The sequence below is a fragment of the Lathamus discolor genome, chromosome 15 (assembly GCF_037157495.1).
Source record: "Lathamus discolor isolate bLatDis1 chromosome 15, bLatDis1.hap1, whole genome shotgun sequence".
Lineage (NCBI taxonomy): Eukaryota > Metazoa > Chordata > Aves > Psittaciformes > Psittacidae > Lathamus > Lathamus discolor.
Genome location: NC_088898.1, coordinates 694,954 through 717,234, shown reverse-complemented (window position 1 = coordinate 717,234; position 22,281 = coordinate 694,954). Strand labels below are relative to the sequence as shown.

At 56.2% G+C, this 22,281-nt stretch overlaps 1 protein-coding gene across 2 annotated transcripts in view; it reads right to left on the bottom strand.

The window, feature by feature from the left end:
- Nucleotides 1-8,035: 8,035 nt before the first annotated feature.
- Nucleotides 8,036-22,281, bottom strand: part of RXRA (retinoid X receptor alpha) — a 91,467-nt gene continuing 77,221 nt past the window's right edge. For both annotated transcript variants that reach the window (XM_065696062.1, XM_065696063.1), the window contains exons 6-10: nucleotides 21,584-21,713; nucleotides 18,280-18,412; nucleotides 17,248-17,339; nucleotides 15,585-15,690; nucleotides 8,036-12,559 (exon numbers count right to left, since the gene is read on the bottom strand). In XM_065696062.1, the coding sequence (XP_065552134.1) occupies nucleotides 12,412-12,559; nucleotides 15,585-15,690; nucleotides 17,248-17,339; nucleotides 18,280-18,412; nucleotides 21,584-21,713 (609 nt within the window). In that variant the 3' untranslated portion in view covers nucleotides 8,036-12,411. The remainder of the gene's footprint in view (nucleotides 12,560-15,584; nucleotides 15,691-17,247; nucleotides 17,340-18,279; nucleotides 18,413-21,583; nucleotides 21,714-22,281) is intronic.

Here is a 22,281-nt window from a genome sequence, read left to right as displayed (position 1 = left end):
GCGTCATCCATGGACTCAGCATCACCCATGGGCTCAGCATCACCCATGGGCTCAGCGTCATCCATGGGCTCAGCGTCATCCATGGACTCAGCATCACCCATGGGCTCAGCATCACCCATGGGCTCAGCGTCATCCATGGACTCAGCATCACCCGTGGACTCGGCATCACCCATGGGCTCAGCGTCATCCATGGGCTCAGCATCATCCATGGGCTCAGCATCATCCATGGGCTCAGCATCATCCATGGGCTCAGCATCACCCATGGACTCACCACCATCCCAGCAAGGCAGCTGCTTCCTCCAGTCCTCCCCAGACCCGCTTTGCGGTGGGGGTGAGTTCCATGTTGTTCACACTAGGAAACAAAGCTGCTCAGTGGCAGCTTCCCAAGACTTCCTAAGAAACCTCCTGTGCTCGGGATCAGTGCTCCAAAGGCCTTGTGCTGTTTTCTGCTCAGGTGGGAAGTGAAGGGCTCCTTTCTTTGCTCTGGTTTCTTCTTGGACCCTTTGTTCTTGGCTCCCAGCTCAGCTTTTCTGCCAAGTGCCCAGGTTGCAGGCCAGGCTGGGGTGGAGAGCTGCAGATATCACCAGCAACAGGGTGGTGAGCTCCACAGCCCCTCTGTGCTGTGACTGAGGACATGTATTCACAGGCCGGCTCCTAAACCAGTACTTAATAGTGATGCTCAGGCCAAGGCTGCAGGATGAGTCTGCAGCCTCTTGTTTAGCTCTTTAGAACCCGGATTTTGACTTTTAAAACACTTTTCTAAAACTCTATAAATAAATCACATTCTGTGCGCTTGAGTTAACATTAGCCTAAAAACCACCCTCCTTATAGCTCATGTCAGGCAAATAAGACAGGCTGGATAACAGGAGAGGGTGATTTATAAAGGCACCATATGGGAGCTTGTCTAAGAATGATAATTGATTAGTGAGCAGCAGAAATATTGCTGTGGTGCAGAGCGTGGATGCCTCAAAGGTTTCACTGCTCCTGGCTCTGGTGTTCATTCCAACCCGAACCCTGTGGCATCACCCCCCACCTGCACCCCGGTGGCACCCAGTTCCCTGAGGAGGGGTGGTCCTGACCCTGGAAGATGCTGGTACCTCGAGGACGTGATTCACCCCAGCAGAGCAGGGTGTCCTGAGCCTCAGCATGAAGCTGGGGGTCTCTCTGTGCTGTTGATGCATAACATATAGGGATGCATATAGGGATGCTGGGGAGGGACTCTTTGTCAGGGACTGTAGTGACAGGACAAGGGGTAATGGGTTAAAACTGAAACAGGGGAAGTTTAGATTGGATCTAAGGAGGAAATTCTTTCCTGTGAGGGTGGTGAGGCACTGGAATGGGTTGCCCAGGGAGGTTGCGAGTGCTCCATCCCTGGCAGTGTTCAAGGCCAGGTTGGATGAAGCCTTGGGTGGGATGGTTTAGTGTGAGGTGTCCCTGCCCATGGCAGGGGGTTTGGAACTGGATGATCTTGAGGTCCTTTCCAACCCTAACTATTCTATGATTCTATGATTCTAAAACCTGCTCCTTACAGACGGATCTGTGGCCTGAGCTGCCTTGGTAAGCAAGAAGAGAGAAATAAAAGACCCTATTTAGAGTGTGTGATAGAAACTCTTATTTCTAGCAGCAGGCAGCATCCCGTGCCCATAGACAGGGGTTGTTGAGTTAATTAGAAATGTATATTTGATACCCAGTCAAACAGGGCCCTGCTCAGCTTTAATAATTGATTTGTAATTTATTTGCCCATTAATTCTTCCTCTTTCAGAGCAGAGCCAAGAGCTGGCGCGCACTCGTCCATCATCCCAGGCAGCCCCTGCTCCCACTGAGCTGTCGGGGTGACAGACTGAGCCTCGTGCAGCCTGTAATTAGTTACTTGCTTCAGAAGCCTTTTATAGGAGCCCGCGCGCCTCTCGAGGAGGATTAACAAAGGGTTGATTTCCTGCGGGCTCGGGCGCGTGTCAGCGAAAGCCAGGCCCCAGGAATTATGGATTTGCTTTCCATAAGGTTTGCATTTCCAAGGTAAGTGATTTGGCTGTTGCAGGCACCGGGTCCCAGGGCTCCATTCATCACGGTGCTGGAGCGGCGCTGGCCGAGCCCCGGGGAGCAGGCTCAGGTTTAAACAGAGGCTGCAACACTTTCCCTCACTGTCACCACCTATTACAGCGGGAAGAGGGGTTTCCAACGTGCCCATTCCCGGCTGAGCAGGCAGAGCACGCAACCCCGGGTGGCCGCGAGCCCCCCGCTCCCTTCTGCGGTCAGAGCACCGGGGGTTACAGGCTCCTTCCTGCTTGCCCATTCCTTCGATTTGCCGTGTGCTTTCTGAACGCTGGGGGCTGAGTCACCGTTTTCCAGCCTTCTGCTGCAGAGCGATCGGAAACCCTCACTGTCCTCCTCAGGAAAACACCGTTTCCCAGGCCATGGGGAGACCCTGGGATCCCGACACCAGCAGCAGCCCCATGGACCAGAGGGCAAACAAGCGGAATCCCAGCAGGGTGGGAAAGGGCCCAAACAACAGCATCTTGGCAAGTGGGGAAGTGTTTGGGAGAGCCACGAGGGACACTTCACAGGGGTGAAAGCCACGTTTCCAACAAGGAAACACACAGCTCCCTGTTGTGCTCAGAGCCACTGCTCCTGCCCAGTGCTGCAGGGCAGAGGGGCCATCTCCCCTCCCACCTCAGCCATCCTCATCCTCCTTCCACTGGCCTGGAAACCTCCGGCTGTGAGAAAGTGCTCTACTGACAGAGGCAGTAATTGCCTGGGGATGGGGCAGGAATGGCAGCTCCCCACATGGACGTGGAAGAGGCAATGGCAACCACCACCACCACCACCCCCCAGGAAGGTTGGGAGGCCCAGAGACAATTTTGGCAGGAGGGAGGCCATGGAAGAAGCCAATCTTTATGTGTGAAATCTCACATGGAGCTGCAGCTATAAATAAGGATGATGGATTGATTGCTGTAAATCATAACCCTGCTGACATCCCCGAGCTCTCGCAAGCAGCAGGGATGCTCGTGGGGCTGGTTGCTCTCCCTTGGCAGAGGCAGGAGATGGATTAGTCATTCGTTGTGTCTCCTGAAACCACCTCCTCCCTCCTCACAAGGCGATGGCTTGAGGAGAAGGAAGGAACTGAAGCTCCCATGAAAAAGGCTGCAACATGTCCTCATCATTGGGTTCCCCAGACCTGCAGGATCGAGTCCTTGTGCCCCTGGGGAAAGGAGTCAGCAAGGCTACTGCTTCTTTTGAGCAGAAACAAATGAGAGTCATCCTGCTTCAAGGCTGAACCCCTCATTTCTACCGGGTTTACTGGATGACACAGGGCCGTGCAGTAGCTTGCCCTCCGGATGGATCGAAGGGGATGTGTCTGCTCCCTTTGCAGCCAGGTTCCCCCTCAGCCACAGGCTGACCTGGTCCAGCCAACCCTATGGAGCAGCGGAGCAGGGTGAGCTGGTGCCTGACCCAGAGCGATGGCACCTCCCTGAGCATCGACCTCCTCCGGGCACAGGACCCCCCCGGGGCTCAGCGGGCACAGCCCTGCATGGCAGCACCCGACCCTTGGCTTGGGTCTGAACCCTCCCCGCGTGCAGCAGCTCCTGGGGCAGCACCGCCCAGGGCCGCTGCCCCCGTCAGCCCTTCAGAACCTTTCCTACACCGTTCTTCTCTCCAAGCTCAAACCATTCCAGGCACGAATCCCCCCCCACCCGTGCTGCTGGAGCTCACTGCCAGCTGTGTATTTTTAGCTGCTAAAAATGTCACCCTCCCCTGCTCCGGGCGCACACAAGTGCTATAAGAAGCAGCCGTATGGACTTGCTGTCAATAGCAGCGGCCTCAGATGGGCTCCCTGCAGCCCCAGCAGTGTAAATTACAGCCTCCCCCCCACCACCACCTCAAATGATGCCTGGCTGCTTATTATTGGCTTTCATCTTTATTGCCTCTTAAGGTAAAACGGTTGGAGTGACAGCAGCAAAGAGCTATAGCCACAAATTGTCTCTCCTGACGGCCTCCTCCCACTTGTCAGCAGGCTGAGGTGCTCAGAGCCCCAGCACCTATGAGGATGCTGAATGGGCTGTGAGCACCTGCCTGGCCATGCGGTGCCTTCCTCAACCCCAACCGCCCTCCTGCTGCCACAGCCCGGGTTGTGCCTGGGGACACGGTGCTGTGCGAGGTCAGAGCTGAGAACTGGTGGACCTGGGCTGCGCCGGCTTTGTAAGACAGAGCCTGCAGCTCGTGGCGAGCACTTGCCATGTGCTTGAAGGAATCTCCTATCAAGAGCCTCTTCCAAGGGGCAGGGAGCTCAGGGCAGAAGGGATGGGAACTCCCAGCAGGGACAGTGCTGCCCTGAAATGAATCAAGACCGATCAGCCCATGCAGACCGGATCCCTGCAGGCAGGGGTTAATGCATGGGGTCCCCGGGGACCCACCTCCACCCTCCAGATAGCAGGAAATGGTGCGCAGCACATTCCTTGCCATAAGGAGGGAAACATTTCTGGAGCAGGAACAGACAGGCCAGAGCAAGCTTTTCCCATCCCGCCGGGCCTGACGGGAGGATCCAGTTTCAGAGGATTAGGTAATGTCTTCGGATCGCCCAGGAACCCACGTCCTGCTGTGTCTGCGCAGGAGAGCTGGGAGGGGAGGCAGCTGCTGACGGCCACGGACACACAGGAGCAGCTCCCAGCCTGGCCCCACGCAGCCTCCGTGCTGGACACAGCACATGGGCAGGGATAGAGCAGGAAGAGAGCAGGGATGGGGCTGCACTTATTACAAGGCTTTTGTGTTATAAATTAAAGAGCCCAGACAAACAGAACCCCAGAGCTGGGTCCTGAGGAATCACAGTGACTCAAACCCAGCTCTTGATAAGAAAATAAAGGCAGTGACTTGGCTGCTTTACTCGTCGGCTGCCCTACCTCTAGCAGGCTCCCAGCGAACACTCCTGTCTTCATCTCGTTTTCCTCAGCCTAATACCCACCATAAAAGAAACGCAGCAGAAAGCCCGGCTGATGACTTTAGCGCGTTTCCATCTGACCCTCCCCTGGGTTTGGGGCTGAGTGTTGAGTGAATGAGCTTTAAAAGCATCTTTTCATTTAGTCTTCCACAGCAGAAAACCTCCGAGCCAAGAATCATACCTCACTTTGTCAGTAGAAAAACAAGATGTGGGCTTAGTGGGATTGAGTTGCGTTGGAGCACGGGATGGAAAATCTTGCATACGAAGCCAAACAAGGTTTCACTGCCAGTGGTGCAAGGGGGAGAGCTGCAGGGGTTTTGTGGCTGGTGTTTCTCGCCTGTGCCTTGGGATCTCAGGCTCTTTGGAAATGAAAAATCCTCATTTTAGGTAATGCTTTGCTTGAAGCATTTGGTTAACCCTTTGCCACCCTGCAAGGAAAAAGCAGACGCTGTGTTCTGAGAGGGGAAAATGAGCTCAAGCACTCAAGATGCAGTGGTTTAGGCAATGGGCAGCTTTGCAGCTCCCACTGCAAGAAACAGCTGAATCAGGACAGAAATTTCAGAGTCAGGGCAAGGAGAGGGGAAGGAAATGGAAGTGACCGACGGTGGAGCATCCTTCAGGGACAGGAAGCTGCTCAGAAGAGGCTGAGGTCTTGCCTGATGCCCCGGAGCATGAGAGGGATGCAGAGCTTCGCTTCGGGAACTCCGCATCCTGCGGGATGTTGTCAAAGGAAGGAGAAACAAAATGTCTCTTGTGTTCCACAGGTTGTTCGGTTCCAGCCCTGGAGCTGCCCTGGAAAGGGGGATCGGGACCGGGCAGGGGGTGCAGGACCGGGCAGGGCTCGCTCCGGTCGGGAGGTGGCAGCAGCACTTTGCTGCAGGCGACCCAGCCCCAGGGGCTCCATCCCAAAGTCCCACAGGAAAACGCTTGGAGGCCTGGGACAAGGCAGGGCCATCAGCCAGGTGCCCCCGCACTGCTCGGGTCCTGAAGCCACATTGAGCTGAGCTCTTAGGCAGAAGCTCTTCCCTGTGAGGGTGCTGAGGCGCTGGCACAGGGTGCCCAGAGAAGCTGTGGCTGCCCCATCCCTGGCAGTGCTCAAGGCCAGGTTGGACACAGGGGCTTGGAGCAAGCTGCTCCAGTGGAAGGGGTCCCTGCCCGGGGCAGGGGTTGGAGCTGGAGGAGCTTTAAGGTCCCTTAACCCAAACCGCTCTGGGATTCCATTAATTCTGTTCGTAGCAGGGACTGTCCCTGATCTCCCATCAGGTCCCATTGGTGGGTGCACTGGGGGCTCACTGTGGGTGTCTGCACGGCTTGGGAATGCCATGGGGACACCCATGGAAATGTCCCTTGGAGGACACGCCGCAGAAGGTCAATGTTCCCTCTGCAGCCCCAGCACGGGGGGAAGCTGCTGGTGGGACCCCAGCCCCAGCTGGGGCGAAAAGGTTCCTTGAGAGAGGTCAGGAGGAGAAAACCGCCCTGCTTTCCCCTGGCAATTACTGAGTGATAAATGACCGGTGACGGGGCTCATCTGTCTGTATTTATTTGCAGAGCCACCGCTCGCTGCAGAGCCAGGGCCCGTGGAGGACCAGGAGCACAGCCCTTCGCCTGAGGAGTTCAAAACACCCTGCTGACACCTCACTCCATCTCTGTCAGCACTGGGGATGCACAGAGATTAAGTGGCCGGCCTGGTGCCTCCAAGCAAGAGGCATTTCCAAGAGCGAGCATCCCCAACACAGGGGTTGGGGAGGAGGATGCTCTGCACCCCCAACACAGCATCCTCCACCCTGCATCCCCCCAAGTACCCAGAGGACCAGGAATGGTGTTTTGCACAGGAAGATGATGTCCTCTCACAGTTCCATACATCCAAGAGCTCAGGGTTTAAGGAAATCTGGTATTGGGAACTCCTGATAAACCGGAGAGCTCTGCTCCCACTTTGTGTCTCCCTGCTGTTCCCAGCGCAAGGCCGAATCCTGCGCACACCCAGCCCTGAGACACAACAAAAGCCCTGAGCCGCTGCGTGCGAGGGATGTTTGATTGCATTACAACCACCCTCTGTTATCAAGGCATCGGGGGGGAGTCAAAACAGGCACTTTGATCCCTGCAGAGGCTGAGAAACAGCAGTGCGCGAATCTGGCCAAGGTGCAAACCTCCTCCTGCCTCCCGGGAAGCAGAGCCCTTCCCGAGCGGGTTTGGGGCTGGGGCAGCCGTGGCCTTTGGGAGGGCAGCAGCACGCGCAGCAGCAGCCAGCCACACGGAAACAAAGCCCATCGGCGGCCACCTTGGCTTTGCTTTTCGTTCCATTATTAACATCTTTAAATATAGAAACAAACCCGGTTTTCAAAGCAAAGGCCGGGTTTGGAGCCGGTGGGCAGCCCACGGAACCAGGCTGAGCATCCCCTGGGATCCCAGCTTGCTCCGCCCTGGGAGATGGGGGAAAACCCTCCGGGAGGTAAATATTTGCTCTCTAAACACAAACTGCTGCCTGGGGGTTAACAAGAGCCCTCAGCTGGGAGTGTGGCCGGGTGGGTGCCTGCTCCCTGGGGGCAGTGGGGAGGGGGACAGGGGATGGATGTGAGCAGCAGGATGGGGCCGGGCAGGATCATCCTGCTCCTTCGCAGGGCTTCCAAATGAAAAACCACTGCAGGCAAGGGAGAGACACGGATCGTCACTAACCGAATGGAAACTCTATTTTCCTTCTCTACTCGACCGGCTCTGCAGCCGTTGGGGAGGATTTATCTCCACTGTAAACCCACGAGCAAGTTCAATCTTGTTTGTACCTGGCAACAAATCCAGGTTAAGCTGAGGCCAGTGCTAACGGCTCCTGTTCACACACCCGCTGCTCCGGGGGCCCAGCACCTCCCTCGCCCTGATCCACGGCACGGATGTGGCTCCCAAAGGGATGGGGCTGGACAACAGCATCCACTGGAGCTGGTCAGCACACACTGGTCGACTATTGCCTTTCACAGTCAGGCTGGGGTTACCTGGCCTCGGCCTTGCAAGGATGATGCCCTCGGAATGGGGGTGATGGGGACCCGCAGTGGGGGGACCTGAAGGACTCACTGCAGACACACCGGTGAAGAACAAAAGAGGACTTGGACCGGGTTATATTTTAAAATGCTCATATATTTTCTTCTTTTTTTTTTTCTCCTTTTTTCTTTTTCTCTTTTTTTTTTTTCTCTTTTCCCACAATTCTGGTACAATTGTTCATCAAACACTGGCGTTTCCAGCAGCAATTCCTGGGGTTTTTTCCTTTTTTTTTTTTTTTTCTTTTTTTAAAGTGAATAATAATACACGGTAGTGATTTCACAGTAAAACAGACCTGCGGGAACGCCGGATATACGTGACAAAAGACACCCCCAGACCAGCCCCTTCCCTCCCCACCCCCCAAAAGGAGATCTTGGAAGTGGGGGGGGGAAATAAAAAGTTCATTCCAAAAAATTATTTCAAAAGAGATTTCATATAAAGCCTTTAAAACGCGTCAGAATTCCTCCCTCCTCTCCAGATCCCTGGCCCTGGGGCTGCACACTTGAGAGCAAGAGAGAGAACGGAGAGGTTATAGCAATCTCTGTAGAGGAAACAAAACCATCCAGAAAGAAAATAGCCAAGAATACGGAAGGGATAAAATTACATTTGTACAAAAATAGATTTTCACTTTATTGATGCTTTAGATATTTTTTTTCCTTATCTTTTCTTTCTTTCATTCTAAATGTTAATGTATTTTATTTGTTATCTATGCATCCCATAGCCAAGGCATCCGTCGCTAAGTACTGGGAATCGCTAAAGCCAGTCTTAAACCCACCTGCTGCTCAAAACACAAACACAAACAAGGAAACAAAACAAAAAGGCATCTTAAAATAGATGCAGTTCCTTTGCCACGAGGAATAAAGATCCAGATTTGGCATCAGCCAATGCGGAGAGGGCTGCGGATACGATGTACTCGCTTACATGAAGCAAAAAAAACCCCAAACAAACAAAAAAGCAAGGAAAAAAAATAGGGAAAATGGACTTAAAACAAGAAACCACGAGAAGTCTGTAATTGCTACAGTTATAATATATGTATATGTGAGTGAGGCTATTTATACAGTGTATATATCTACAGTACATACATGTATACACACGCACATACGTGTCAGCTGAAGCCAGCCCATGCTCGCCCAGCACTGGTGGGGCCAGCACCAGCTCCTGAGCTGCGGTCCCGTGTCTTGGGCCCAGCGCAGGCGCTGTGCGGGGCCAGGGCTCCCTGCACCCAAGGGTGCTGGGGGATGCTCAGGAGGCCTCAGCACCCGCAGGGGTGGCCCTGGGCGCACTGGGTTGGGGTTGAGGCTCGGCTGAGACGTGCACACACACAAGAAGGCAGCGAGGAGCATCCAGGGTGCAGGCGGTGGCTGCGGGGCTGCTCTTTGAGCTATCTTTAGAAAATTAAAGATTGTCCCACCAACGAGAAGGAATTACCAAAAATAATAATTCAGCAACAGATCACCCCAATCAAACCAGATTCCTGCCGGAGATCCGGTTAAATCACAGTCCTACCTCCCTAGCGAATCATGTGCCTCTTTTAACCACGTATCACCTCCTCGAACAAGCCTGGAGAATATCGATCATTAATAAGATGAGGACAAAACAAAAAGCCCAAAGTGAAAGAGAATACAAATGAAAGACTCAAACTCATGCACAAGCACGCTGCTTTAAGGCTGCTGTGGCAGATGGGGCCGGACGGATGCACAAAAGCTTTTCCTGCTGCCAGGGCTGGTGGTGTTGCGGGGCTCTGGGAGCTGATCACAAGCATCCAGGACCCTCTGACAACCTGTGTGGCTGCTGGGGACATCAAATGGGCTTTATGAAAGCAACAGGGTCATGCTGAGCTACAGCAACACGAGGACTCCGCAGCCCAGGCCTATGCACAGCCCTTCCCAATGCAGGACCTGAGGCTGTGCTCTGCTCCAGTGGGGAAACTGAGGCATGCAGATACCCCCCCCCCCAGCAGCCCACAGAGCCTCCCCTTTGCACCACGGGACTGGCTGAGGACACCTCTCGCTCATGGCATTTTGGTGTCATCATGTCAAATGCTAAATGGGATGGGATGGGACAGGATGGCACGGCATGAAATGAGACAGGATGGGAAGGCAATGGCATGGGAGCTCCCGGTCTGCAGCCTGGCAGCGCCCAGGGCTGCAGCCATCCAGACCTCAGCCTTGCAAAGCCACCAGAGCCCAGCACCCACCAGCCCCTCCCAAGCCCTCCATCGGAAAGCAGCGGTTCCACCCAAGGGAACCGCGGGTTGATTCCAGCCCAGTGAGCACCGGCCCTTCCACAACCCCCCCCAGGCTCCGCGGCCAGCGAGCTCCAGGCTCCCTCCCACCGCTGAGAGCGGGGCTGGGGGCTGCAGGGGCTCTGGGCTCCCACCTCCCCAGGGCTGCGCCAGCCTGATGCTGGCCCGGAGCCGCCTGCTTGTGTTCCCTGGCACCCGCTGCGTGCTCCTGCCTCTCGCTTGGTTTTCTTGGCAAAGCCCTGCAGGGTGAAGCTGTTTAATAATATTTGCAGCGGCGCGCAGGCTGCTGGAGGAGCGCGGCCAAGCACCAACCCAGCCCAGCACCAACCCAGCCCAGCACCAACCTGGCTGTGCTGGGGTCGCTGCTTCGGGCCAGGCTGAGGGCAGGCGATGACCCGACATCCTGAGTTTCTTTAGCAATGAGATGGGCTGCTCCGCTGCAGGGATGGAGCTGCCGGGGGGGTGACAACCGTGTCCCCCCAAAACCAGAGGTGGGCGCTGCTCCATCCCCCTCCAGCACAAACATGTTTGAAGAGACAGTTACAAACCCACAGGGAGCAAGAAGAGGAATACCTCTGGGACCTAACACTGCTGTTGTAAAGCACAGAAGATGCGAAAGAGAGGGGAAGCCCTTGGCCAACCACAGGCACCTCATTCTTGGCTCCGAGCACCCCTCGCTGTGCCGGGACAGCCAGTCCTGCCAAGAGGGGATACCCCAACATCCCTCATAGCTCACTCTGCTGGGCTTTGCTCCCTGGCTGACCTCTCTTTAGGGAATCCCATCCCATGGGGTGTGGGCACATTCCTGGGACTGTGTCCCTAATTCCCATCTCCTTGCTGTCACACCAAGCCTCAAGGGAGGGACCACACAGAAGCCAAGGTGCTGCTGGTGCTCTCAGCATCCTGGATGGGCTAGGGATGGGCATGGGCTGCTCCTGCATCCCCCATCCATCTGGGACCAATCAGCCCACATATAGGGGAGAATCAGGGCAGGGGGAACCCAGCTCTTGCTTCACCACTAATGAACAGCCACAGTTACCAGCACTCCCACTAATTGCTGTTTGCAGTGTTTTACAGAGCTGGTGAATCAACAGCAGCAGGCTCCCGGGTGAGCTGGAACCCCTGCGCAAGGGGAGGGCTTGTGCAAGCCAGGGCTCAGGGTGTTTCTCTGAGCCCACCCCAACAGCTGGGAATGCCCCTCAAACCTCCTGAGACCAGGTCAGGACCCAAAGCCCAAGGAGGAGCCGGTGCTGACACCAGCTCCTGCTGCTCCAGTACAACAGCCCATGAAATCAAGCGTGGCTCCAGCAGGACAGGCTGGACCCAGCCTCAGGAGCAGGGCTATGCCGGATGCTGGATGCACTGCTGAGGGCTGGGGTCCAGCAAGACCCTTTGAGCTGGGGAAGGGTGATGCCAAGTCCCTGGCAGCCTTAAAGCACATGCTGCAGCCAGCTCATGTCCATGGGGGCAGCTCCACACCAGCAGAGGCATCTTTGGGAAGGGCAGCGATGCCCAGCTGCCCTGGGGACGGCAAAAGGTGGGTTTTCAGGTGCTGGTGCCCATGGGAGCCTCTGCAGGGTGGGTGAGAGGGAGTCACCGTGTTACTGGGGAGGGATCCAGCTCAATCCCAAATGCTCTGCTCCCACCTGGAAAGAGAAGGCTCTGTGCAGCCCTGGGTGACTCAAGTGGGGCAGGGCCAGGCCAGCTCTGCCCTGTGAAGGAGCCCCCGACACTGCTGCCACCAGGTACAGACCAAAAATTGAATTCTTTTTTGTGTTTTCTCTTGTTTTTTTCTTCTCTTTGTCAAAAGCTCCATCCTCCGAACAGAGCCAGCATCACGCGGCGAGTCCAACCACTCCCCTCGCTGCCCGGGGCTGGGTGTCCCCATCCCGCCCGGATGGTGATGCTCACCCCGATCCGGAGCTGCCGGGGCAGGGTGTGAGCCGGGGCGGCGGGTGACAAGCTCTGTCCACTCCCACTTGTCCACACATAGCGCAGGGAACCAGCGAGCAGGTCTGGAGATGCAGCAGTGACAGCAAATGGAGCAGGGTGAAGGCGACGAGGAGGCGAGGACGGCGGCGGGGGGGTCCCGGCTCAGACGGTGCCTCCAGCGCCGGGGGGAGGAGGCGAGGATGGGCTGGGCAAGGGGAGCAGAGGAAGGGGCCCATGGGACCCCGGCCGGGCGAGGGACTGACCCGGCAGCAGTTCTCTAAGTCATTTGGTGAGGTGCTTCCAGCATTTCCATCAAGAAGGTGTCGATCGGCGTGTCGCCTATTAGCTTGAAGAAGAAGAGGTGCTCCAGGCATTTGAGGCCAATGGACCGGAGGGCTGGGAGACGCAGCAGGAGCTTGGCGAACCTGGGGCAAGAGAAATGACCTGGTCACACATCCCATCCACAGCCCTGCTCCTGCCCTGCCCCACAAAGCTTCCCTGGGTGCTCCTGCTCAGCAGGGCTGGGGGTCAGGCACAGCCTCTTGTCACCAAAGCCACGAAGCTACACCCAGAGCTGTGCCGAGGAATCATGAGTTATGTCCCCAGCCTTGAAGAGCAGGTCCCCGTGGTGGATACTGACAACGTGCTGAGAGCTGAGCTGGAAGAGTCCAGTAAGAAACGAAAGGCCATCCCGGGACTGGGGAGCACCGCTGGCTTCGTGCATCACCATGCACGGGTATGACCACACAGTGAGCACCCGGAGATGCTCATGGGGTCCCACACTGCCTGCCTGCACCCTGCCTGCACGCAGCCCTTGTGCGAGCGCTCTCAACATGGGTAAAGGCTCTTTAATGGCCAGGAGCATGGGTTTGGTTTTAGTGCTGCACAACCAGGGCTTAAACATCAGCAAAGGCTGAGGCAGCGCAGGGAGAAGGGGCTCTCCAGCGCGCACACACACACACACACACACGCGGAGTTATTCCATGCGTGCATGCTTCTCTCTCCCCATTTTTTTGCTGAGCTGGCGAGAACGGTGGGAGCGGCGCCAGGAAAAACAGCTCAGCCCTACCATCCCATTCAGGAAGTTTCGCTTTAAACCAAACCAGATGATGGCTCCAGCCCTGGGACGCGGTTAACTGTGAGATAACCGGCCCGCAGCACACCCTGCCAGGGCTGCAGCCCGAGGGGAGCCAACAGCCCCATTCCCTGCGGCTGCCAGGCATCACCCCAAGCCTTCCCCATGGTGCAGGGGGGCACGGCTGGGCTGTTCCTTGGAATGACTCCATCTCCCTGCCGCAGAGAGGTTCCCTTGTGCTGTCTACACGGTGCTCAGCAGCTCTCCATGGCCGGGACCAGGCTGCAGCCCCACACCAAAGGACACCTGAAGGGGTGGGAGCCAAGCACTGCCCGCAGTGAGGAGCAGGGCACCCACGCCTGCCCCACCAGGCGTTTGCTCAAGCACAGGAAGAACTTGTTTCCAGCCCCAGATGGGGATCACATCGTGCCGTGAGACCAGGAGGATGGAGAGAGCTCCCGAGAGCTTCCTTCAGCTCTTGTGCAACCCCGGACTCCCAGCCCACGAGTTAACCCTCCCGAGGCACCTGGGCTCATTGCACCATTGCCCCGCACCGCAGAAGAGATGGAGTTAAGGTCAGCAGTGCCCAGCCGCAGCTCTCAGGACAGCCCTAAGCACACAAAAGCCTTTAAGGCACCAGGGAAGGGTGTTGAGGATCACACAAGGAAGTCCCCAGACCAAGGTCTTTCAAAGCCAGTGAGAGATCAGAAGTCCAGAGCCTCTGGTGCGGGTACCAGACCTGAAATCCTGCCTTACACACCCCTGACCATCGAGGCAGAGCCCTGAGGACCCGCCTTTGAGCCGTGGCTCGGCAGCTCTGCTGTCACGCACAGGTCTGGGGGACGAGGAGCAGGCTGTCCCCGTGCCAGCCCCGTCCCAGGCTGCAGCACCGAGCAGCAGCGTGCGAGGGCAGCACGGCCCAGCAGCGCCAGAGCTCATCCCAACACGGAACTAATCCAGGAGCTGCTGGCCACGATTCCCGAGGCGGCTCTCCCGGGGCCAGGTAGGGCTGGCTGCTCACGGAGCCCCACGGGGAGCAGAGCTCCTCTGCACCACCACAGCAGCCAGGCCCGGGTCTGGATTTGGTTAGGAACAGCAATTTAATAATGCTCTTGGAAGAGGAGTTGGCCTGAGGTGCACACAAACCCTGGAGAGGAGAGGTAACAGCCCCTGCTCTGTGCTCATCCCTCACCTCCCCTCCTCACCACGTCAAACACATCCCAACTCCCTGCCGCAAGCCAGCCATGGACATCCAGAAAGCCCCTCAACAACCCTCTTTATCATCCACCAGCACGCTGGTACCCAAACGGGGGAGAAAATAAGACCAATATCCCTTCTGATGGCGTGATGCGCCCACTGCATCCACTGCTGTAAAAGCATCCTTTCCTCCACTGAACCACCCAGACAGGGACTGCAGGTGAGATGCGCATCCCAGTTGCGTGTGTTGCTTTTCCCGGTATTCCCGCCTCAGCAGCGACACGCACAAGCAGCAGTTCCCAGTGCTCCGCCTGGGTTCTCAAGTGACTGTCAGTAACTTAACTGGCAGTTGCCAGCTTCAGGCTGTAACTGGGAAAATGCGCCCACTCAGCTCCAGAGCAGTCCAGGAAAGCATTCCTAATTCCCCCTCCCATTCCCAGCTGGATTGAGGGAGGCGGGGAGGGGAGAAAAGAGCATCAATTGAGGCTTTCACTTCCCAGCAATGATGCTCATCTGCCACCGAAAATTAACTCCATGCGCACTTGATTTTCACTGTGGTTTGTGCTCCGGGGTTGCCAAAAGGGAAATGATGCCCCTTCCCCCTGCTGCGGGGGCTCCCAGGGCTCAGCTCCGACCCCATCCCGGCTGCATGTGCTGGAACAGAGACCCCTCTGCACTCACAGGGGACTGCCCAAGGACCTTCACAGCTGAAGCAGGTAGAAATGAGCTGCTTCCCCTGCAGAGAAATGCTCACTCCCAGGAGACTTGGGAACAGAGAGCCCTGACCGGAGGGACCCAGCACCCACATGGAGGTGCAGTGACCCCGACCAGAGGGACCCAGCACCCACATGGAGGTGCAGTGACCCCGACCACAGGGACCCAGCACCCACATGGAGGTGCAGTGACCCCGACCAGAGGGACCCAGCACCCACATGGAGGCGCAGCGACCCTGACCGGAGGGACCCAGCACCCACATGGAGGTGCAGCGACCCTGACCGGAGGGACCCAGCACCCACATGGAGGTGCAGTGACCCCGACTGGAGGGACCCAGCACCCACATGGAGGTGCAGTGACCCTGACCGGAGGGACCCAGCACCCACATGGAAGTGCAGTGACCCTGCGGATGGCTCTCAGACCCTGCCCTGGGCTGCAGCATCCTTTGCACCACAGTAACTCACCTCCCGGGCTGGTCGGGGTACTTGTGTTTGCAGTAAGCCTCCAGCGACGCGTACACCTTCTCCCGTAACGCCTCCACCTCAGCCGGGTTGGAGAGGCCTTTTGAGTCTGAAAGGCAACAGAAGGACCGTCAGCCCAAACCTTGCAGGCGGGCAGAGAACCCCCTGTGCTCCCTCCATTCCTCCCGGCACCGCCAGAGCAGGGCACGGTGCGGATACAGGGTCCCAACCCCAGGTATTTGCGGCTCTACCCAGCACCTCTCCAGGAGCATTCAAGCCCTGACAGGTTTGCCCTGTGACTACAGCTCTGTTTTACCCCACCTCACACCCTGACCCCAGCCATTCTGGCTCATTCCAGTAGTCACAGACCCTCATTTGAAGGGATTAAGCCCTGTCCTTGCGGGATTTCTCCCTCCGGAGCACTGTAGCAGGGCTGAACGAAGAGCCGCTGCTCGGCAGGTCCCCCAGGGGCTGCTTTTAGTGGGGTGAAAGGGACAATCAAGCCATTGATATCCCCGAGCACAGGCGCCATGGGAACCTCTCTCCATTCCCCTTCTTTTACCATATACGGCGAATCCCGAATTACAGACAATAAATTACTGCTGATTACAGGGAGGGGGACGACAAAAAAAAAGCCAAGCAGGAAAACAACCCAGAACCAGCACCAAACCTGGGGCCGGTGGGCAAGGACGCAGCAGGAGCCGTGCTGGGGCACAGACCACGCTCCTGCCAGGGCAGGGAGGGAAGTGAAGGGGTGGCCGCATGCGGAGGCCTGTCCCTGGTGCTGTCTGCTTTTGCTCTGGGCTGACCCTCTCTAAAACACAGAGACCCCCAGCACAGGCATCTGCGGGCTGGCAGCTTTGCTCCCCAGAACATCAGGGATGAGCCCTGGCACTGAACCTTCTCCTTGCCAAGGGTCGGGGGAAGAGAGCAGCAGCGATGGCTCCTGCAGTGCGTAAACCGAAGCAAACTGCAGACAGAACCTCAAGTTCTGGTGTGGTTTATGAGCACGTTTCATGGCTTTCACCCTCTCCAGGTCTTCAGAGGGCTTTTCCAGAAACGCAGTTAATAAAAGCCCTTGGATGACGAGGTTGAGAAAGAGGACAATTAACGTTCATGCTCTAACTTCGCTCTAATCCACACTTTTCTCCTGCAGGACATCTACATTCATTTTTGCTCCTATTCAGGGACAATTCCCTGAAGCACCAGAACTTTGTTTTTACAGAACCGCTGTAAATCTGAAAATGGGCAGAGTGCGACGTGGATCGAGCCAAAGCCCCTCAAGCTCAGCAGAGAGCTCGGCTCCAGCAACAGCATTCACCATCCCCTTGGATGATCACAGCCAGGTCCCGGCCAAGGCTGAGCCCTGCATAGGGAATATTCTGGATCATGAAACTGAGCTGCCCTCTGTGAGGGGAGAACATCCCCTGGGAAGGGAGGCCTGCAGAGCAACACAGGGCATGGACCCAGACCCATCCCTGGCCTCCAAGGGATGTGCTTGTAAGGTGGCAAACGCACGAGCAGCTCTTAATTCACCTTGCATCCTTCTTGCCCTGCCCTGGGGACTTGGGTACCCTTAGTTATTTGCAATGGAGCTTTACAGGTACGAATGGGAGCCAAAAGGATGCAGCATCAGCCAGGATTGGAGAGAAGGTAATGCATGTACCGGGGTTGAAGAGGACAATGGCTCGCAGGCAGCCTAGCTCTGTCTTGTCCATCTGCATGTCTCGCATTTTTGACACGAGTTCTGTCAGTACTCTGCAAAGGACACAGAAACCACAGGCATCAGCGTTGGAATGGAATGGAAACACCCAGGTGAGAGCCAGCGTGCCCCTGGGGCACGGGCAGTGAGGCCAGGGGACAGCGTTCACTTAGATCAGCCCAGGAGATGCCCTCACTGTGCTCCTGCATCAAAACCAGCTCATAAGGGACATCAATAGCTCCTGTGAGACACATCAGGGACCACAAAAGCAGCTTCAACATTCACCGAGGCTCTGGCACCTGAGAGCTGCCTGAAAATAAGCAATCATAATAAAGACCCCAACAGGTATCTAAAAGCAATTTCCTCTGCGGGAATATTTATTGCTCCCTTTGCTCTTGCTGCAGGTGCCGGTTGTGAAATATTTTCCATGGATTGCCCAGATTTTCCTGTTGGATCCTGCAGTGAAGTCACGGTCCTGCACTTGTGACCTCACAGGAAGCAAATGATGCCACCAGCTCTGAAAAACAACTTCCTCACAAAGCAAAGGCACGAAGGCGACTCCAGGCGGTCCCCGGCAGCCTGGCTTTAGAGCCCTTTTCCCACAGCACGAGATTAAAGAGCCCTCGGGATACGCATGTGGAACCTGCGGGCACTTTTGGGGCTTTCTCACTGTGAAAATGAAGTCACGTCTTGGTCCAATTAAAGATGAAAAGAACTAAAGGAGTGGCCTTCTCGTAACAGTAGAAGGCATCTGGACCCCATGAAAGGGGCTTTGGTTTGCCCTGGGCAGCCTTCTCCCTGCGTGTTTTGGGCTGTTGGTTTCTGCAGGCAAGGACCACGGCACGGTGTCCATGCACACTATGGGATGGACACAGCTCAGCCAACACATCCCCATCCGACCCCTCAAGCAGGCTGCAACGCAGGGAACGGAGCAGCCCGGCGTGGGGATGGGAATGGCTGGGAAGGTGCATGCCCGGTGCCCGTCCCTTTGCCCACCTATCGAAGATGGCCCCGACGCCGGCGCTGTGCGCGCTGTTCCGGTGCACGTGCAGCCCGGTGGCGAGCAGGATCCCGTCTTTCACGGCTATGGAGCGGTGGGAGAAGGAGGCGATGAGGAGCTCGTTCCACCCTGGGAGGAGAAAACAACCAAGGCTGCGGGTTAGAGCCGTGGGGTGCCCGGTGGGATCGGGAACCAGCAATGTCACCTCCCTGGCGCTAGAAGGAAACTGCTCAAGAGCTGCCTTTGCTGGATGGAGATGGGAAGGGAGTGGGAGCCACCCCTTTCTTGGATGTCAGGGAAGGAAAAAACCATTAAGGCACAAATGCACTAAAAATACACAGCTAATAAGGGAAGCAGCTTCCTCTATAAACCCCGCAGGCACCAGAGCAAACAGCTCTGCCCTGCTCCTCTCACTGTGAGCCCTGCGTTCCCCTCCACCCTGCACGCCTCTGAGCAGTTCAAGCCCTGTTATCACCTTGTGTTACTACTGGGCTCACTGTCAGGCCATCACGGGCACACAGCCCAATGTCCATTAAATCAGGACCATGAAAACTCTGATTGCAGGTTTGTTGCTGCTGCCATACAGATACGGGCAAGGGATCACCTCTCCTCTCTCCTGCTGCTGTACGGGGATGTCCCACATCCACAACTGCTCCACTAACAGCTTGCCCTAGCTGCTTGGAAATCAGCTTTTGTCTCAGTTACTGGACATGGTACTTCAGGAGATGGGAAAACACAGCCTTTGAGCCCGGACACCATGGGAGCTGTTAGCGCTTGTTACAAATGGAGAAGGGAAAGTAGACATGACCTCCCTTCCCACCACCCAGCTCTCTGCCTAATTCAGCACTTCTTCATTCCCACCTGCGTTCAAGAATGCCTGAAGCAAACCCTTAACAAAAGAAACGCTGCAGAGTTGGGAGGCTGGAAATTTTGGTGACTTTCGCCCATCTTCAGTGGGACAAGAGGGGTCTTCTGCAACACTCAGTACACGGCCTGAAGGTGCTCTGGGGTCCACAAACATCAGGACATTGGATTGTGTTTCCTTTCCCATGTTGGAGAAGCAATACAACAACATCCTTCGCCTCCTCTCCTGCCACAGCAACGTCTTCTCTCACTGACTGGACCAAGCACAAGGTCCCCACGTGCTGTATCTACCTACTGCGGCAGAGATGGGCTGTGCCATGAGGAATGTTGACAAGGAATAAAGTTCACTCTTTCCTAAGTGGCCATAGGATGTTTCCACCCCGGTCACGGGAACATTTACTTGGCGATGCTGGGCGAGGCCTGGCGCCCGCAGAGGGATTGCAACACTGTGGAACCCAATGGGACAGAGTGGGGGACGTGGGGCTGCACCTGGACTGCAGAGAGCACCTCCCAGAGCCAGACCCACAGAAAGGGGCTGTGGGGCCGCCCACCAGACCCACAGCAACTCCAACCAACATGAACCAGGGCTGGTTCACATCCCTGGGGCACACATCCCTGGGGCACAGCATCCCTCCATGGCACCAGCTCTCTCAGCTCTGCCCTGACTCCCAGCCATCAACCATCACCCTCCTGCCGCTGCTCCTCACAGCCCCAGTGCTGCCGAATCCAGCCTCCTGCTTGCCAAGGATACATGGAAGCAGTGAGGCTGCAGGGAGCTGCCAGCATCTGTGCTGGGCTTATTCCAGCTACAGAGCACTGGATTAATCAGTTTCCTTCAGCTGAATTATTCCCATTTAGAGCTGGGATGTTTCAGCTGGAATGAGGAACCTATTTCTACCCAGTGCTTTCACCAGAGCATTCCCAAAGAGCTGACAGGACAGAGGAAAGCAGGAAAAAATCAGGCAGCAAATCCAAGTTAGGAATCAAACAACTCTACCCAAAGGGTTTTGCAGTTGAGGCCAAGCTCTGAAGAAGCAGAGCAGATTCCTTTGACTCCCATCAAACAAGGTGGCTGCAGGCTCTGGGGATGCTCTGGCTCCTCTGGAGCTGGAAAGGCACCTGGCAGTGCAGTGACCATAGTGTGAATCCATCCCACTCCCAAGTTTCCCCACCAGCCCTATAAAATGAACTGCAGCTGCAGATGTGGTGCTCAGCATCCTCTGCCAGCCTGGCCTCAGTGCAGAGAAAACATCAGGTTATTCCTGTCTCAGCCACAGCAAGCTTGGAAACAAGAAAACGCAGGGAAAAGAGGCTCCAGAAGCTTCTCCTCCAAAAAGCTCAGAGAGGGAAGATTCTTGAATGATTCAGGATGAGAGGAAAGCTGCTGCTGGCCCATGCAGACTCACACTCTGCTTAGCTCTGCCTCCAGGGACGCTGGAGCTGAGCCTCACGATGCTCTCAGCTACATTTAATACTTCAATATTTCATGGGCAGCTGCTCTCTGCAGGCCACTCGCCCCATTCAATAATAGATGGAGCCCCTGGTTACCTGGGGAGGGTCATCCGAGGCCCTGGCAGCAATGCCTGGAGCAGGGAGCCCATCGGAGCTGCTCCAGCTCAGGGCCTCCTGGCCATGGGGTCAGAGCCACCACAAGACCTGGGATGGGGCCTGCAGCCCCCTCTCCTCCTGCCCCATGGAAGCAGCTTCATCCATCCTCTTTTCTTCCTCTTCAAGGGAGCACCAAGCCAAAGCCATTTTAATGACTTATCTGCTGACTGGAGCTTTGCAAAGAGCTTCATGCCTAAAACACACCCTCATCGAGCTCTGCTCTTGTCCTGCCCTCCCTGGTCTGTGTGTACAACCTGCCAGCAGCAGGAGCCTGCACTCACTCTATGGGAGAAGACCCTTTCTGCAGCGAACTGCTTTTCACCTCCCAAAGCCCTGCTCCTGCAGACCCCCTGCAGCACAAGGGAATTCAAAATAAACCCAGGGAGCTGCATTTTCATCGTGGTGGGTGGGAGAGGCGATGCCTCCCTCGCCCCTTTCTGCTTTTAGTTATGATCAAACATTCTGGTCTGACGAGATCTCACGGAGACCCCGAGCACACTTGGTCTTCCAAGCCCAGCCTGGGAGGAAGGCAGCGTGTGGCTGCCCTGGTTTAACCACCCTGTGCACATCCCGAGCTCCTCACCCATCCGAGATGAAGCCAGGCCATTCTTCAGCTGATTGGCAGCTGTGCAACATTCTGGATCCCATTCGGCAACACGTCCCTTGGGGCTTTTAGAATCCTATTTAGCAATTGAATTATCAGAGCCTATTACTGAGAATCACTAACGGCTTTCAAGTGGCTGGGACCTAAATCTAGGCGTGATCCCATCACTGGTGAGATGCGGCATTCCTGCATCCCGGAGCCCCACGGGAACGCTTCCCACTCACCTGCTCTGAGCAAGATGACCTGGTCATCCAGGGGCAGCTCCGAGAAGTGGGGGATCCTCTTGGCCCACTCCACCAGGGTGAAGAGCTGTTTGTCTGCTGCCTGGCATATGTTTGTCACCGGGTCATTGGGCTGCCAAGGAAAGGAGATGGAAACGTTGGGAGAGGGCAGAGCAAGGAGAAGAGAGGCTGGAGGAGCAGCTGAAGGGGTTTGCTGCTTCGCTGGTGCAGGGAAGGACCCCCAGGCTGGCAGCACCCCAGAAGTGGATGTTATCAGGAGGTGACTTGGCTGCTCCACCAGAACCAGGAGTGCAGAGACCCAACATCCATCACAATGACTGAGGGACCGAGTGAGCTTCAGCCTGGGGAAGGGCAGGCTCCCTGAGCCAGCATCTCCTGCTCCATAAACCAGCACTGGGGGGGGGGGGGGGGGGGCAATGCAGGAAAACAGAGAAAACCCCTCTCCTTTGAAATATTATCCTGTAACAAAACCCATCTGCTCTCAAGGAGGACAGTCAGCCTAAACACACCAAATCCCTGTTTAAAGGAACTGCTAACAGCTCAAGTGGGCTCATGATTAGGAACTGGAAGAGCCTGTCTAAGACAGCCCTCACTAGTACGAGTGTGTATACAGGGTTTACCTCTCCGGACAGGGATGTATGAGCCCCTCCACACGTCCCGCCGTAATCCCTGCTGATACC